The sequence below is a fragment of the Primulina eburnea genome, unplaced genomic scaffold (assembly GCF_022965805.1).
Source record: "Primulina eburnea isolate SZY01 unplaced genomic scaffold, ASM2296580v1 ctg99, whole genome shotgun sequence".
Lineage (NCBI taxonomy): Eukaryota > Viridiplantae > Streptophyta > Magnoliopsida > Lamiales > Gesneriaceae > Primulina > Primulina eburnea.
In genome coordinates, this window is record NW_027331745.1 from 72,611 (window position 1) to 92,105 (window position 19,495).

Here is a 19,495-nt window from a genome sequence, read left to right on the forward strand (position 1 = left end):
AATTTTGAGCGTATTTTAATCATGACTATACGTCGGTTCAGTGTCGGTTCGGGTTGGTTCGAAGTCATGATTAAATACGAAGCGGTTAGACGTATTTGTCGCATTATCAAACTTAATTGCATAGTTTGGTCAAGAAAAATATATTGCATATTTTCATGGCATATTTAGGATGCAGCAAGCCTGGAGACGATCCAATCCAATCCAGTTGGTAAAATATACAGGAATTTTCATTATGCCAATTAATTATTTTACGTGCATTAAATAGAAAATGATTATTTTCGAGATTTATGCGATATGGCTTGTGGTTCATTCACTATGTGGGAGTATTATTTTATACGGTCGCCAGTGACCGATCAGTTCAGTTTGGTACCACCTGGTCGCCAGTGACCGGCCAGCTCAGTTCAGTTTCAGACTCCCCGGTAGCCAGTTACCGATCAGTTCAGCTTAGTGCAGGGGCCACAGGCGTAGACCATAATCTCAATTGAAAATTTTACCAGTTATTTCAGTACAGGGCTCCAAGGATCAAATATTTTTACTGTGATTAAAAGTTCAGTTATGCACGTATTATAATTGCTCAGTACATATTATTTTCAGCATGCCTCATGACATGATATTTTATCTCATGCATATTTTACTTCAGATTTTACTCGTTACCTGCGATATATGCATGCTGAGTCTTTAGGCTCACTAGACTTGATTGTTGTAGGTACTGATGAGGCTAGGGCCGAGGGCGGGGACCAGTGAGCCAGCTTGGGTCGGCAGTAGTGGCACCCGAGGACCTCAGTGCAGCAGTTGTTATTTTTCCGCAAACAATTTTATCAGTCGTTGGATAAATTTTAAATTGTTGTTGTTGCCAAACTTTATTTTTCCGCTGCTATATTTTTAAACATTGAACTTGATTTATCAGTTGATTTTACGAATAAGGAAATTTAAGTTCTTTAAAAAGAAAATTTTTAATTTTTCCGCAAATTTTCAAGCAAGGATTTTCGGGCCTTCACAGTTAGTATCAGAGCCTATGTTCTTGTAAAGGGTTACACTACTACTGACCACGAGTAGCTCACGAAGCCACGTCTTTGGTCTGTAAGTTTTACATTTCAGCATTTTATTTCAAGCATGAATTATTTTGACAACATGCTTCCACATATTAGTTTACAATCAGATTTTCAGTATTTCAGTGGTTATATAAAATAAATCATGGAATTATGCATGTTAGTTACGTATGGGTTATGTTGGAATAGTATGCCCCCTAGACGTCAAGTAGGACGCCCGAGAGGTGGTGGGAGCCGTCATGAGAACGAGTTTGATCAGAGACAAGAGAGGCAGGCACCTCCTCCTCCTCCAACTCCTCCTCCTCCTCCTCCTCCACCTCCACCTCCACCTGACATGAATGCCCAGATGCTAGCTGGGATGACGCAGTTCTTCGCACAGTTTGCGGGGAACAATGCCGCAGCCGCAGCCAGGCCGACAGGGCCCGAGGCTGTTTATGAGAGGTTTATGAAGATGCGTCCGAAGGAGTTTTCTGGGACGTCCGACCCCATGATTGCTGAGGGATGGATCAAATCCCTCGAGGTCATCTTCGAGTTTATGGAGCTGGGAGATGCCGACAGTGTCAGATGCGCCACCTATCTGTTCACTGGAGACGCCCGCTTATGGTGGGAAGGAGCGTCGGTAGCCCTGACCTTGGCTACACTTTCATGGACACGCTTCACGGAGGTTTTCTACTCCAAGTATTTTGCGGAGGAAGTTCGCACCAGGTTGACCACCGAGTTTATGAGTCTGAGACAGGGTGATATGACGGTTACGGAGTTCATCCGTAAGTTCGAGAGGGGCTATCACTTTGTGCCCCTGATAGCGAATGATGCCAGGGCTAAGTTGATGCATTTCCTGGTGGGTCTACGGCCGATCTTGCGCCGGGATGTTAGGGTGTCTGACCCTGCTACTTATGAGATTGCTGTCTCCAAGGCCCTAGCCGCAGAGCAGGATCTACGGGATATCGAGAGGGATCTTCAGGGCAAGCGCCGAGTCCAGGTACCACACCGCCCTCCTCCTCATCAGCATCAGCAGCAAAACAAGAGGCCATTTCATGCGCCGCCTAGAATCAGAGGCCAGCAGCCGCAGCAGCAGCAGGGGCGCCCAGCCCCGAGGACTTTTGAGCACCCAGTCTGCCCCAGGTGCTCACGCCGCCATCCTGGAGCGTGTATGGCTGGCTCAAGAAAGTGTTTTAAGTGTGGCAGTCCAGACCACGTGTTGCTGCAGTGCCCTCAGATACATCTGCCTACTCAAGGCAGAGTTTTTTCTCTCCATGCAGCGGAAACAAACCCGGAGACTATGTTGTTGACAGGTACCTTTAAGCATTGAGTTATTATTCGAATTTCAGCGTTTTGGGAATCGGGATTTAGAATTTTGAACTTAGAACTGTTATAGGATTGCATGCTCTACTCAGATTTATTTTGGGGGAATTAAACTAGAAGAACCTTGACCTTTGCATGTCTATAAGTTTAGATCTTGTAGTGGGATTCAACTTAGAGTTCCGATCTTTCAGGGAGAATTTTTATATCTGGTTCCGCTACCAAGGCCTTAATAGATTCAGGGGCCACTCACTCGTTTATTTCGGAGGTCTTTGCAAATTTTCTCAAGATCAAGACCATTGGGTTAGACATAGCCTTTTCAGTAGTGTTGCCGTCAGGCGAGGAGATGGCAGCCACCAATGTTATCCGAGATATAGATATGGAGCTGCACGGTAACCTTGTGTATGCGGATCTGATCGTGCTACCGATGCCAGAATTTGACATCATCCTAGGGATGGACTGGCTATTGAGGAACAGAGTGTTGATAGACTTCCAGCGGAGATCTGTTCTTGTCCGACCGCCTGGGATGGAGCAATTCTTATTTGAGCCGGACAGGTACTTTCCTTTACCGCGCATTATTCCATATGTTCAGGCTAGGAAGCTCATGCATAGAGGGTGTCGGGCATTTCTAGCGACCTTTTTATCTGTCCCCGAGGAACCCAGCCGGTCAGCCTCAGATGTTCCGATTGTCAGAGATTTCTTAGACGTTTTTCCCGTAGACGTCTCTGGTATGCCACCTGAGAGAGAGGTGGAGTTCTCCATTGAGCTTATGCCAGGTACGGCTCTGATATCCAAAGCGCCGTACCGATTAGCACCGACAGAGATGGCAGAGCTTAAGAAGCAGATACAGGAACTTCTGGACAAGGAGTTCATTCGCCCGAGCTTTTCACCATGGGGCGCGCTGGTCTTATTTGTGAAGAAGAAGGATGGCTCTATGAGGCTTTGCATTGACTACCGGGAGTTAAACAGGGTTACAGTTAAGAACAAATACCCACTGCCGAGGATAGAGGATCTGTTTGACCAGTTGCAGGGATCTTCGATTTTCTCCAAGATTGATCTGCGTTCTGGTTATCATCAGTTGAGAGTGAGAGATGCTGATGTCTCAAAGACAGCTTTCAGGACTCGTTATGGTCACTACGAGTTCCTTGTGATGCCGTTCGGACTGACGAATGCACCATCGATCTTCATGGATCTCATGAATCGCGTATTTCAGCCGTACCTCGACCAGTTTGTGATAGTGTTCATAGATGACATTCTCGTCTACTCCAAAAGTCGGGAGGATCACAGCAGACATCTGACCACAGTGCTGCAGACCTTGCAGAAGCACAAATTATTCGCGAAGTTCAGTAAGTACGAATTCTGGTTAGAGAAGGTGGCTTTCTTGGGCCACATTGTTTCTAGCAGTGGCATTGAGGTAGACCCGGTGAAAGTCGCTGTAGTCAGAGATTGGGTTGTGCCGCAGAATGCATCCGAGATCCGCAGTTTTCTTGGGCTAGCAGGATATTACAGGAAATTCATTTAGGGATTCTCCTCCATTGCCGTTCCACTCACATCATTGACAAAGAAGAATATGAAGTTTGCGTGGAGCGATGAGTGCCAGAAGAGCTTCGATACGTTGAAGCAAGCTCTTATTTCAGCACCAGTTTTGGCCACACCGTCAGGACCCGGCAAGTTTGTCCTTTATACCGATGCTTCGAAGCTCGGTTTGGGTGCAATTTTGATGCAACATGGGAAGGTGATAGCATATGCGTCTCGACAGCTGAAAACCCACGAGAAGAATTACCCTACCCATGATCTAGAGTTGGCCGCCGTAGTTTTTGCATTGAAGATTTGGAGACATTATTTGTATGGAGAGAAGTGCCAGATCTTTACCGACCACAAGAGCCTCAAGTATTTCTTTACGCAAAAGGAACTGAACATGCGTCAGAGGCGTTGGTTGGAGCTTGTGAAAGATTACGACTGTGACATTAGCTACCACCCGGGTAAGGCTAATGTAGTTGCAGATGCACTGAGCAGAAAAGTCGCAGTGATGGCTCACTTGACGATTCAGAGACCTCTTCAGACTGAAATGCAGAGGTTTGATCTCGAGACTTATCCTCGAGGTAGAGTTCCTCGTCTATCTACCTTGACCATTCAGTCTTCCCTGCTTGACCGTATTCGCAGTGGACAGTCAGCAGATGAGCAATTGGCACAGTGGAAGAAGAGAGATGAAGCCAAGGGCAGTGTCTTGTATACAGTCACCAACGGTATTGTGAGATACCGAGACAGGATGTGGGTTCCTAGCAGTGGTTCTATCCGAGCAGACATTCTAACAGAGGCCCACATGTCCCCGTACTCTATTCACCCTGGGAGTACGAAGATGTACAAAGATCTGCAGCTATTGTATTGGTGGCCTAGGGATGAAGAAGGACATCATGCGTTTTGTATCCGAGTGCCTGACTTGCCAGTTAGTGAAGGCCGAGCATCAGAGACCAGCAGGTTTGCTCAAGCCTCTCCCTATTCCCGAGTGGAAGTGGGAGAACATTACCATGGATTTTGTGACCGGTTTGCCGAAGTCAGCCAGAGGATCGAATGCCATCTTGGTGATTGTAGATCGTCTTACCAAATCAGCGCACTTCTTGCCTATTAAGACGACTCTCACCATGGTTCAGTATGCAGATTTGTATAACCGTGGGATAGTCCGACTTCATGGTATTCCAGTTTCGATCGTATCTGACAGAGACCCTAGATTCACTTCCTCATTTTGGAAGAGTTCGCATTCGACTTTGGGTACGAAGTTGCTGTTTAGCACAGCTTTCCATCCGCAGACAGATGGGCAGTCGGAGCGAGTTATTCAGATTTTGGAGGATCTTCTTCGTGCTTACGTCATTGATTTTTTTGGGAGTTGAGAGTCGAACTTACCATTGGTAGAGTTCACCTATAACAACAGCTTCCAGTCTTCTATTGGTATGGCGCCGTATGAAGCTTTGTACGGCCGTAAGTGCAGATCTCCTGTTCATTGGGATGAAGTAGGAGAGAGAGCAGAGTTGGGTCCAGAGATTGTTCAGCAGGCAGCAGATGTAGTAGTCAAGATCCGTGATAGGATGAGGACTGCTCAGAGCCGACAGAAGAGTTATGCCGATCAGCGAAGGAGAGATTTAGAGTTTGCAGTGGGCGATCATGTCTTTGTAAAAGTGGCACCTATGAAGGGTGTCATGCGATTTGGGAAGAAAGGGAAGCTCAGTCCGAGATTCATTGGACCGTTTGAGATCCTTGACAGAGTTGGGACGCTAGCTTATCGTGTAGCTCTTCCGCCGAATCTGGCCGGAGTACACAATGTCTTTCACGTCTCGATGCTGAGAAAGTACATGGCGAACCCTTCGCATGTGCTGAATTTTGAGCCGTTGCAACTTACCCCGAACCTGTCTTATGAGGAGAGACCAGTGCAGATCCTAGACCGGCAGGAGAAGAAACTTCGGAACAAGCTGGTTCAGCGAGTCAAAGTCAAATGGCTCAACCATTCAGAGGAGGAAGCTACGTGGGAGTCTGAGCCGGAGATGAGAGAGCGTTACCCCAAGTTATTCGGTGAGTTCTAATTTCGAGGACGAAATTTCTTTTAAGGGGGGAAGGATTGTAGAACCCGTAAATCAGTCTACGTATAAGCCATGCATAATTCTAGTGTTTTAAATTAAATTGACTTCATTGCATGAATATTTAAATGCTTTTCTTTGAAGTTAATTATGTTAGCCAGCAGTTTAATTTTATTCTTTCAGTTATTTCAGTGAGGCCGGATTGGAGTGGAGTTTAGAAATAAAATTTAAGATTCAGAAAACATTTCTAGAATTTATTTTAGCTAGCAAGTAAGTTAATTTAAGTTAAAAGGAAGTTTAAGGAATTATTTAAGTTACTTGAGTTGAGTAGAAAATAAATTTATTTAAGTTCCTTAATTAAGGGGTTAGTTCACTAAATTAATTAAAAGATAGGTGAGGCTTTTAAGGGTTATAAATTTAGTAAATAATCAACATTTTCCTTTATTTTTATGGGTGATTTTTGGCCACCCCTTTTGGTGCTAGAACATTCCTTGCCAACTCACCCCTTTGACCCATTCTTTGTTAAGTTTAGCTTGCAAACTTTTTTATTATTTTGATCAACCTTAATTAATTAATATTCGAGTATATCCTAACCTAGTCTAGATGAGAAATTGGCCATGCTCTCCCCCCCAAGAAGACTTGTTCAAACAATTTCAAAATTCAAAATTTGAATGAGAGGTAGACTTGGTCTTGATCTTTTTCCCTATATTTTTGCACCCATTCTCCTCACCCTCTTAACCACCATTCCCCCTCCCTTAGTCTCGAAATTCAGTGTGATTTGGAGAGAAAAATCGTGGCTTTCATAGCTAGAAAGAGGAGAGAAAAATCGAGCAAGAAAGGTAGAATAGAACGCGCTCCACTCCTCCGCGCCGGATCGTCTCGCTCTTTCGTTTTTCTTTCAAACGAAAATCAAGGCATGTCTAGATCTCTTTCAAACCTCAATCAAGTCATATTAGCAATTATTTTTCAGTACATGATCATGTTTTATCAAGCAAAAACCGAAATGCATGTCAAAATATTTTCGAAACCATGATGCAGAATTTTCGATTTTCCTTGGCAAGCTTCACGATTTCTTTTGGTTTGTGAGTTTCAGGTATTGGATCGACTCCAGGATCCCAAGGCAACTTATATACATGTAATAGGATGCATTAGGACCACATTTGTCCATCGGTTTCACCCCATGCTCGCTGGAAAGCAAGAAATGACAGCAACACCATTTGTGTCCCTTTTTGAGTTCGAAAATTCAGTTTGGTTGTCAAGGAGGAAGGATCTGACCTTGGTTGCCCCAAGGGCCTATATCCATGGTTAGATCACTTCCCTAGCATGTATAAGACGTGACTAAGTCGCCCTTTTGGTGGCTTGGTCCATGGCTCATCGGTTTTTATGCAAAACATCAAAACAGCCCCCTCCCCTTCTCGCCCCTTCGGTTGGACAGCACTTGTGCTTCGGGTTTGGTTGGGTTAGTGTGGATCTTGGTTGGCCTATGGCCCTTATCCACGGTTCATACCATGCCCCTATATGTCTAGATCGTGACATGGTCAATCAAATGGCCACTGGAACGACACGAGACATCAATCAAAGCAAGACACTACACTTGTAGAGCTGCTGGAAATTACAGCAAGTTTCTGAGTCGGTTCGGAGGCTCGTTCGAGTTCTCAGTCAACTTTTAGCCTATGGCCTTGGACTGGACAGTGTCCCATTGAGTTAGGAAGGTCATGTTTTTGACTGTTTGTGATTCGGATCATTTTTGAGGTCGTACGAGAATTTACGCTGCGATGTGCCAAATTGACTCTCGAAAGAGCGTTTCATGTTTTGACCTCCATTCACCTAGATTTCGACCCTCATCATTTTAGGAGCATAAGTTCATAATTTTAAGCGTATTTTAATCATGACTATACGTCAGTTCAGCGTTGGTTCGGGTTGGTTCGGAGTCATGATTAAATACGAAGTCGGTAGACGTAATTGTCGCATTTTCAAACTTGATTGCATAATTTGGTCAAGAAAAATATATTGCATATTTTCATGGCATATTTAGGTTGCAGCGAGCCTGGGGACGATCCAATCCAATTCAGTTGGTAAAATATACAGGAATTTTCATTATGTCAGTTAATTATTTTACGTGCATTAAATAGAAAATGATTATTTTTGAGATTTATGCGATATGGCTTGTGGTTCATTCACTATGCGGGAGTATTATTTTATACGGTCGCCAGTGACCGATCAGTTCAGTTTGGTACCACCCGGTCGCCAGTGACCGGCCAGCTCAGTTCAGTTTCAGACTCCCAGGTAGCCAGTTACCGATCAGTTCAGCTTAATGCAGGGGCCACAGGCGTAGACCATAATCTCAACAGAAAATTTTACCAGTTATTTCAGTACAGGGCTCCAAGGAGCAAATATTTTTACTGTGATTTTCAGTTCAGTTATGCACGTATTATAATTGCTCAGTACAGATTATTTTCAGCATGCCTCATGACATGATATTTTATCCCATGCATATTTTACTTCAGATTTTACTCGTTACCTGCGATATATGCATGCTGAGTCTTTAGGCTCACTAGACTTGATTGTTGTAGGTACCGATGAGGTCAGGGCCGAGGGTGGGGACCAGTGAGCCAGCTTGGGTCGGCAGTAGTGGCATCCAAGGACCTCAGTACAGCAGTTGTTATTTTATTCCGCAAACACTTTATCTGTCGTTGGATATTTTTAAATTGTGATTTTTGGCAAACTTTATTTTCTTCCGCTGCGATATATTAAACTTTGAACTGGATTTATCAGTTGATTTTATGAATGAGGCAATTTAAGTATTTTAAAAAGAAAATTTTTAATTTTCCGCAAATTTTCAAGTAAATATTCTCTGGCCTTCACAGAGGAACGGAGACCGAGGGCTGAAAATTAGAAAATTATTTTTATTAAATAGTTGTTTTTAATTATTTAAAGGTTGGGAGATGCTTTTTATTATTTTTTGTGAAAATAAGGAGTTTTGAGGTGATTTTATGCGTCGGAACGTAAATTTTATCGGTGTTGGTTTTTCAACTAAAATACGAACTTTTTGACAACCCGGCTATTAAATCCACAAATTTATCTAAACCAAATTATTTTTAGTATTTTAATTAATCACTAATGGGCCTAAATTTTGCTTAATAGGCCTAAGCCTTAATTAGTGATTTAATTAGTATAAATTGTGCAAATCACCCAAAAACCCTACACAATACCAAATCAAATAAACGGCCACACACTCCTCAATTTCAGAAAATCTCCTCACCAATACACGGCACACACATGCTTAATTATTGAGGCAAAAATTCGAGAATTGCTAAGGGCTTCTAGCCAAGGTCCCGTCGTCGTCGTTCTTCACAATCGTCAACGGTTTTTCGTGCGTTTTAAACGCAAAGGCACGCCTATTCTTTCTTCAAACCATCATCAAACCATATTATTTTTGTATGCATGAAAAGTTTGCAAAACAAGTGTCACTTTTGTGTATTTTCGTTTTTGTGCATCACATGAAATTTTCAAGCATGTTTTTATTCCAAATTCATTGTATATTGTGTGGTAAAGAGGCTGCCATGAATTAAGATGTTAAGGGGCAAGTTTTACATAATTTAGGGGTCCTAGGAAACACTAAAAACGCTGCAAACGAGAAAGAAAACATGTTGGGACCAGGTTGTTGTCTTGGGGTTGAGGGGTACGGTTTTGGATCATGGAGGGCTTGGCTTGCTATTGGCTTGGGACCAGGGCTAGCCAGAGGGGCGGTTGGGTCAAGGAAAGAGTCCTAGCCATGCTAGGACTCGAGACAAGAGGCTGGGAAGGAGTCCTAGCAAGCTAGGACTCCAACCCGTGAAGCCCCATGAAAGGCAGCGCAGGTTTGCTGCTGGTTCAGGGGGAAAGTGGCTCGGCCAGCGGGCTCGGGCTGGGATGGGCTGGGCTAGGTCCTTAGGGTCCTAAGAGGGTGCACAAGGGTCTGGGCATGGGCTGGAGTGGCTTGGGGCACTGTTGGCACAAGAAAAACAGGTAAACGTGAAGAGGAGCAGGGAACGCGCGGCTGCTGTCATGGGGTTCAGTAGTTCGCAGCCCTGGTTCTATTGGTTGGGTTGGTCTGGGTATGGTTTGGGCGTGGTCCAGGGTCAGTTAGGGTCAGGGTGGCTTGATGGTTAAGGGTTGGGAGGAGTCCTAGCCTAGGTAGGAGTTCAATGGCTCAAGGTAACACAAGACACACACATATGCAGTAGGGTCCCTAGATGGGTTGGCTAGGTTTTGAGCGGGTTAGGGTCATGTTTTTGGGCTGGGCTTGCACAGTAGGGTCCCTAGATGGGTTGGCTAGGTTTTGGTTCAAGGTGGCTCGGGCGTGGCTCGGGTAAATTAGGAGATGGCTCGGTGTGTTCGTCGAAGGGTCAAAAACGAGATTAATTAAGCCAAAATTTATTCCATGGGTCCACGGGGGTGGATCATGACATGGAAGAGTAGAATAAATAATAAAAATATTATGTTAAAAATTTGGGATCAAAATAATGAGTTTTGGATTTATTCAGGATTTAATCGCCGCACGAAACGCTAATTAACGAGTTAATTGAAACGCCTAGTTTTAAGCTTTATAAAATTATGAAAAATTATATTTAAGCTTAAATAATTATTAGAAGTCTAAGTTTTAAATTTGGGAATTTTATATTAAGGTTTGGTTTAATTCGGGATTAAAACACATTAATACGTCATATTTAAAGATTAATTTAAAAGTCATCGAATTCAGCTAAATAAAAATATGATAAAATTCATGTAAGCTTAATAATTATTTGGGACATAATAGAGTCAATGAAATTAAGAAAATGTCAAAAACGAGAAATTTTACATCCAGGGGTAAAACGGTCTTTTTACACCTAGAAATTAGTAACCGTCATGGCAGTGTACTAAATGCTATTTTATATGCTAATATGATTATTTTCAATGATTATACATGTTTATATGTTAATATGTCAATTTTAAATGTTTATGGATTTTTAAGATAAGATGTTTATTGATTTATGATAATATGCTAAAACGTTTATTTTAAAATTTTATTAAATGTTTATTTTAAACATTTATGATGTAAAAATGTTTATTTTAAAATTTTCATGGATATTTATGATTTTTAATATGTTAAGTTATGATTTTTAAATGTCCATGATTTTTATGATTTAAATATGGGCATTTAAAAGACATGTTGCATGCTTGGTTTCAAAATAAAAATGATATTATATGCATGTTTTTAAGTGATGATAACATGTTGAAGGACGTGAAGGGATTGTGACTACTGCAATATGTTGGAAATATCGTGAGGGTTATGGTCCCAGTGGGAGCCCGACGATCGTGTTTCTGTTGATACGAATACGAATACGAATACGAATATGATGAATATGATTGGAGATGTCGTGAGAGGAGAAAGCCCCAGAGGGAGCGCATTTATGGGAAAAGGCCCCAGAGGGAGTCCCGACGATCGTATTTCCAATGCCATGATATGTTAATACGTAGGCCAAGGCCCAGTTGACCGGTGAGAGTGTTGCTGGTGTCCCCGCCGCTCAGTACTGTGGTTTTCTTTAGATGGATCCATCGTCCAGTACGATTAAGAATACGAGTCACAATCACGATCTGAATTCAACAAAACACGAACATGGATATGAATATGGATACGAATATGAATATGTTTATGTGATATGTTTATGGGTAGGAAATGTTTATGTTTTGAAAAAGTTTAAGTTTAAAGTTTATGCATTATTAAGAAAATGATATTTTAAGTACAAATATTTTTCACTGTTATATGTTAACTGTATTACGTATTACTTGTTATCAAAGGTAGGATGTGTTGAGTCTTTAGACTCACTAGGTGTGTTGATGCAGGTGATATTAATAATTATGATGTTGGAGGGCTTGATGGGTGACTTTGCTGGACTGTCGGTGCACATAACCCGAGGACCAGCGCTTCTATTTCCGCATTTAAGTTTACGATTTTAAGTTAAAGATTTTTATGACATTTTATTTATGCTTTTGAGAGATTCTTTTTGAAAGGTTTAGTATGAGCTATTCTTTTCAAATTATTGCTTTTTAGGTTGGGTAAAACAGTAGACGATTTTATTTTCAACACTATTTCACGTGATTTTTAAAATGATACTTGATGGATGTTTTATTTTAAAGAGCAAAATATTTTATAAAAATATTTTATGTGATGGCCGAAGTTTAGAAAAAAAAAATTTCTAGTACTTTTTAAGCAATAAAAAGGGCAGACGTTTCAGTTGGTATCAGAGCAAAGGTCCTGTAAAGGGTTGTGCCACCATCAATGCCGGGAAGATCAGTCGTCAAGCCTCAAACTTGTAAGTTTAAATGTTTTATATGATTTTACGATGTTACCTACATAAGTACATGAATAATATGTTTACGTCACATGTTTAATAGCTTTATGATAATATATTATTTTTACGCTTTATAATTTTTATATGTGATACGATATGAAATAAGAAATTATTTGATTATCAAGGATAAGCGAATTTCGAGGACGAAATTCAATTTAAGGGGAGAAGATTGTAACGCCCCGAAAATTTAAAAGTTCACGAAAACCACATGCATGCAATTATTAAATTCTCTTGTATTTTAAATAAATGTTTTAACTGCATTAATTAATTATGTAGTGCATAATTGCATGTTTAAAATATATTTTTCTACATTGTTGCATTAAAATGTATTTTTAAAGGTTATTCGAGTTGCGATCGAGGAACGTAGACCGAGGGCTGAAAATTAGAAAATGATTTTTATTAAATAGTTGTTTTTAATTATTTAAAGGTTGGGAGATGCCTTTTATTATTTTTTTGAAAATAAGGAGTTTTGAGGTGATTTTATGCGCCGGGACGTAAATTTTATCGGTGTTGGTTTTCAACTAAAATACGAACTTTTTGACAACCCGGCTATTAAATCCACAAATTTATTTAAACCAAATTATTTTTAGTATTTTAATTAGTCACTAATGGGCCTAAATTTTGCTTAATAGGCCTAAGCCTTAATTACTTGATTTAATTAGTATAAATTGTGCAAATCACCCAAAAACCCTACACAATACCAAAGCAAATACACGGCCACACACTCCTCAATTTCAGAAAATCTCCTCACCAATACACGGCACACACATGCTTAATTATTGAGGCAAAAATTCGAGAATTGCTAAGGGCTTCTAGCCAAGGTCCCGTCGTCGTCGTTCTTCGCAATCGTCAACGGTTTTTCGTGCGTTTTAAACGCAAAGGCACGCCTATTCTTTCTTCAAACCATCATCACACCATAGTATTTTTTTTATGCATGAAAAGTTTGCAAAACAAGTGTCACTTTTGTGTATTTTCGTTTTTGTGCATCACATGAAATTTTCAAGCATGTTTTTATTCCAAATTCATTGTATATTGTGTGGTAAAGAGACTGCCATGAATTAAGATGTTAAGGGGCAAGTTTTACACAAGTTTAGGGGTCCTAGGAAACGCTAAAAACGCTGCAAAGGAGAAAGAAAACATGCTGGGACCAGGTTGCTGCATGTCTTGGGGTTGAGGGGTACGGTTTTGGATCATGGAGGGCTTGGCTTGCTATTGGCTTGGGACCAGGGCTAGCCAGAGGGGTGGTTGGGTCAAGGAAAGAGTCCTAGCCATGCTAGGACTCGAGACAAGAGGCTGGGAAGGAGTCCTAGCAAGCTAGGACTCCAACCCGTGAAGCCCCATGAAAGGCAGCGCAGGTTTGCTGCTGGTTCAGGAAGAAAGTGGCTCGGCCAGGGGGCTCTGGGCTGGGCTGGGCTAGGTCCTTAGGGTCCTAAGAGGGTGCACAAGGTTCTGGGCATGGGCTGGAGTGGCTTGGCGCACTGCTGGCACAAGCAAAACAGGTAAACGTGAAGAGGAGCAGGGAACGCGCGGCTGCTGTCATGGGGTTCAGTAGTTCGCAGCCCTGGTTCTAGTGGTTGGGTTGGTCTAGATATGGTTTGGGCGTGGTCCAGGGTCAGTTAGGGTCAGGGTGGCTCGATGGTTAAGGGTTGGGAGGAGTCCTAGCCTAGGTAGGAGTTCAATGGCTCAAGGTAACACAAGACACACACATATGCAGAAAATTTGGTCAAGTTCAGTAGGCTTTTTGAGCGGGTTAGGGTCATGTTTTGGGTCTGGGCTTGCACAGTAGGGTCCCTAGATGGGTTGGCTAGGTTTTGGTTCAAGGTGGCTCGGGCGTGGCTCGGGTAAATTAGGAGATGGCTCGGTGTGTTCGTCGAAGGGTCAAAAACGAGATTAATTAAGCCAAAATTGATTCCATGGGTCCACGGGGGTGGCTCATGACATGGAAGAGTAGAATAAATAATAAAAATGTTATGTTAAAAATTTGGGATCAAAATAATGAGTTTTGGATTTATTCGGGATTTAATCGCCGCACGAAACGCTAATTAACGAGTTAATTGAAACGCCTAGTTTTAAGCTTTATAAAATTATGAAAAATTATATTTAAGCTTAAATAATTATTAGAAGTCTAATTTTTTAATTTGGGAAATTTATATTAAGGTTTGGTTTAATTCGGGATTAAAACACATTAATACGTCACATTTAAAGATTAATTTAAAAGTAATCGAATTATGCTAAATAAAAATATGAGAAAATTCATGTAAGCTTAAATAATTATTTGGGACATGTTAGAGTCAATAAAAATAAGAAAATGTCAAAACCGAGAAATTTTACATCCAGGGGTAAAACGGTCTTTTTACAACTAGAAATTAGTAAACGTCATGGCAGTGTCCTAAATGCTATTTTATTTGCTAATATGATTATTTTCAATGATTATGGATGTTTATATGTTAATATGTCAATTTTAAATGTTTATGGATTTTTAAGATAAGATGTTTATTGATTTATGATAATATGCTAAAACGTTTATTTCAAAAGTTTATTAAATGTTTATTTTAAACATTTATGATGTAAAAATGTTTATTTTAAATTTTTCATGGAGGTTTATGATTTTTAATATGTTAAATTATGATTTTTAAATGTCTATGATTTTTATGATTTAAATATGGGCATTTAAAAGACATGTTGCATGCTTGGTTTCAAAATAAAAATAATATTATATGCATGTTTTTAAACATGTTGAAGGACGTGAAGGGATTGCGACTACTGCACATAGTTTAAATAAACCGTCGCTTAATTTGATAAGCAACGGTTTTCATAAAACCGTCGCTATAGAGCGACGGTTCAAGCTAAATATGCGACGGATTTTACGAAACCGTCGCTAAATATAGCGACGGGTTTTTAAAACCGTTGCTTAATATTAACGACGGTTTCTTAAAATCGTCGCAAAAATAGCGACGGTCTTCTTCCAAAGAACCGTCGCTATAAGCGACGGGAGTTGAAAAATCGTCGCTTCTAGAATGAAACGCAGCCTCCGATGACGGATCGCGAAACCGTCGCCTTACCCTTTTCATTATCTAAATAATAATTCCAAACTATAACAAGAGAATCATTAATATTTTCAATATCAATCTTCATTGTTTAATCTAAAAATTAATGAAACTCTAATCAAATAATTGCATGCACAATGATATTAGTATTATTAAACATTAAGAGACCTGGAGTAATTAAATTTAATGTCATTATCTAATTTTTATGTAACAAAAATCAGCTCAAACAAATGATAAAATATTTTATTTTGTTTAATAAAAAATATCGCCAAAGCCTATTTTTATAAAATTTGTGGTTCGTCTATAATTATCATATGCTAATAAATATTTCTTTATGTTTATAAACCAAATTAATCTTTTAAAATATGATATCATCTCTAACAATTTCATAAATTTGAAATAATAAAATACTATCATATTTAAGTAATTATTAATCATATAAAAATTATTTCTAAATTTTTTAATATAATATCAAGATTTTGTTTTTTTTTATTTCTGTGATATCATAATTTTGTGTGTTGTGTGTGTATTTGTATACTCAATCAGGAGTAGATCTCTTGTGAGACGGTCTCACGAATCTTTATCTGTGAGACGGGTCAACCCTACCGATATTAACAATAAAAAATAATACTCTTAGCATAAAAAGTAATAATTTTCATGGAAGATCCAAATAAGATATCCATCTCACAAAATACGATTCGTGATATCGTCTCACATAAGTTTTTGCACTCAATCCGGAAGCCAATTTGCATGATTGAATTTTAGTCAATTTAGAATAATTTTTTTGCCACAATGTAAAATACTTTTCATCAAATCAAGATTCTCTGCATTGGTGTCTCCTTTAAAACCTAAGCCTTCACCGCTTTCCACAGGTGAGTCTTCTGTGCTTAATAATTATTTTGAATTTGGTGTAAATACGAAATAAATCCGTTGTTTTTTTCTGTACCGATAATCTTCCCTGTTTCACGGTTAAATTATTTCAACTCAAGATTTTTGTTAGCCCTTGATGTTTTCTGTAGTGGTTTTTGCCTTCTGAAGTGCGTAAATTGATTTTAAAGTTCTGTGATTTTTTTTCCTAGCATAAAGATGTCGTCTTTAAGGAATGCTATTCCAAGAAAAGCTCACAAGGAGCGCGCTCAGCCGTAAGTGATTATTTTTTGGGGCCATTAATTTCTCTATTGCCCGTTTTGAAATATTTTGATGTATATTTCCGGTTCACTCAATTGATGATTTGTTGTGTGTACCAGGCATTTGAGAAGGAAATTTGGGCTGCTCGAAAAACATAAAGATTATGTCATTCGTGCACGAGCATATCACCAGAAGGAGCAAACTTTACTGGTAATTTCTACTACCCTGCGTCTTGTTGGTTTTGGTAGCATTTTATGAACGAAATTTGGCGAGTTCTTATTTTATGGTAAGTCGCTTCTGCGTGTTTATAACAGAAACTTAAGGAAAAAGCAGCATTGAGGAACCCAGATGAATTTTACTTCAAGATGATTAAAACAAAAACTGTTGGCAGAGTCCATAAACCTGAGTAAGTTGGAAAATTTTATTTTTATGAGGTTATCTGTCCTCTTTTGAGGATATTTATTTGAGTGTAATTTGAATATTAGCTGTTGAATGTGGATTTTGTAAAGGAGCCAGGCTAATAAGTACAATAACGAAGAGCTGATGTTGATGAAGACCCAAGACATTGGATATATTTTGCAGAAGCTTCAAACTGAAAAAAGGTTTTATTTTAGAGTTTCTGGTTTTTTGGGTCTCGGATTCTCGAGATAGCTGTCATGCAGGTTCTTTATTCTGAAATTTAACTTTTTGGATGCAGAAATTGAAAGACTTAATGGTATGCTGCATTCTCTTGACAATCAGTCATCATCCAAACATGTTTATTTTTCCGGCAACAGGTGAGTGATCAAGCCCTTTTTCTGCTGATTCTTGATAGTTTTCATACCCATTTTTTAGAGTAGTCAATTTCATGTTATAACAGTTATGTCACCACAAAAGTTTATTATTTTCTCATTATTAGATATGGTCGCTTCTGATAGCTCAATTAATTTATTTCTTCAAAGTCATTTTATTCCCTTCTGCTTTAGAAAGAACGTCTAATATGTAATCTAGGCAATTAAGATAAAACTATCCGAAGGCCAATTTCAAAAGTTCAATGACCAAGGGGCAATGAGACTGTATTCTCTGGAACTTCTGTTTGAATCACTTGAATTCCATGTTTACACTTGTGTGTCTGCAAATGACATATTTTTTTTCATCCAAGACAGTGATTTGGTGGTAATGTACTGGTCACACAAAGTATTAATGCATAAAATGGTGCAGGGCAAATGTTGCTCAGTAGTATAGTATTTTGAGCTTAGTAGATATTTTTGTGTTTCATGAAGTATGTTGGCTGGCTGTTGATTCTCCTTCTAGGGAGGAGACAAGAGAAGTACACAAAAAAGTTTTAGAACTAGGGAACCCATCAGCTTTTAAAGACTTGCCTAAAGTTATTTTGAGGTACTGAAAGCTATTATTTTTAGTCAATTGCCTCCTACGAAATTGGATTGCAAGGTTGATAACCTGTTTCTACTTGCCTCCCCACAATTAAGATCCCTACCGAGTACCGAATGATATCATTACCGTCAATCCATAAGCTATATTGCCAAAACGAAGGATTTTCGCGATTTCAGCCTGGTGCTCACGACTTAAAGTCCTGAGCCTCGTTCGTTGGGCCGTTTCGGAGGGGATAGCATCGGCCTCGAGTTAAATTCCACCGAAAATTTTTCGCTTTTTTTTCCAACCGGATTATGAACCTGGCGGCTCTCATACCCTTAAATGTCACGCCCCGAAACTCGGGATTGACACGGGTCGTTTAACAATCACACAATTGAAAACAACAAGCCTTTGTAGCACAGTTTAAACCGAAACCAGTTTATATATCATAATCTCAAATGAAATAAGATTTTCTTTTCAACCCAAAATCACTAAACGACAGAGTTTACAATGCGGAAACGTAAGACTGAAATAAAATAACTTAAACTAAATTCCTAGCGTTCACCATCCCAGAACTGTTCGGACTCCTCATCCTCGAGTTCTTCTTCGGGCTTATCTGGGAGGGTTGTAAGGGGGGTGAGTATTTGGGAATACTCAGCAAGTGGGGGAATATCGAGCACAATAAAAAAAACATGCATAAGTTTCGAACATAAAACATGACTTGATCATTTTTCTTACCACATGCATAAACACTTACCAAGCACTGCGATTTATCTACCTTCTATGGTTTACTGACGTCAGTCCCTAATTTTTACTCTCTCTAGGGGGCGAGGCCGTATAGCGGTTATATCCCCCACCGCGTAAGGGTACGTCTGGTTGGGATTCCCACCCATATACGGTTGAATCCTCACAGTTCTTTAAAAACCTATGCAATACAAGAATGGGGTAGAAGAAAGATTGTACTGACTATTTATTTTTCTTATAAAACAAAAAAAACATGTATGCATAAATTCGAGATTTTCAAAGTTTAAAAAAAAGCCCACTTATAGTATTTATTTATGCTAGAAACGTAGGTGTTTGGCTTCGAGAATTGGATCGCTTCTTTGTCTTGCTCGGACAGCGCCTCGGCTTCGACTTTTTGTCTAACTTCGGGACGATTTTTGGGCAATATTTGGCTAGGGAGAGTTGCTGAATTTCGATAATTTCAGCTCTGAATTTTCGAGAATTTGGGTGAGTTGAGTAGTGGGGGTGATGGAATATTTATAGGTGAAGGGAGGGGAGCTAAATTAGGTACTCAAATCATAACAAAATCATGCCAATATCATAGGTTGACTCCAATATTCCTTGCTCTTTTTCGAAAAATTCAGCTACTAAAGTGTGAGATTATTCTTGATCTCAATACCCTCCACAATTTCGAAAATATGGTGGCTATGGTAAGGATTCTTTTCTTGTGCACAAGTTTGATGGGTATTTCTAATTTTCCTTGTTGCTTCCTTGTATCCATGTCTCACAACATCTAGGCATATATTTAGGAGGATTTTCGAAAATCCTATGCAATATTATGTCTAGATTTTGAGTCTGCACAATCCTTCCATGATCTAGTATTATTCCCCACAATTTCGAAACTTACATGCACAAACCTAGATTTTATGTCTTGATAATAAAGATTCTCAATC

At 39.7% G+C, this 19,495-nt stretch overlaps 1 protein-coding gene across 1 annotated transcript; it reads left to right on the forward strand.

Annotated features, from left to right (window-relative positions):
* Positions 1-16,107: 16,107 nt before the first annotated feature.
* On the forward strand, positions 16,108-17,843 carry LOC140822666 (probable U3 small nucleolar RNA-associated protein 11; the record flags this gene model as incomplete). Its single annotated transcript, XM_073183490.1, has 7 exons — positions 16,108-16,210; positions 16,418-16,480; positions 16,586-16,676; positions 16,781-16,872; positions 16,976-17,088; positions 17,164-17,242; positions 17,760-17,843. Coding segments are annotated over exons 2-7 (515 nt in total), but the record flags the coding sequence as incomplete, so codon positions are not given.
* Positions 17,844-19,495: the final 1,652 nt, after the last annotated feature.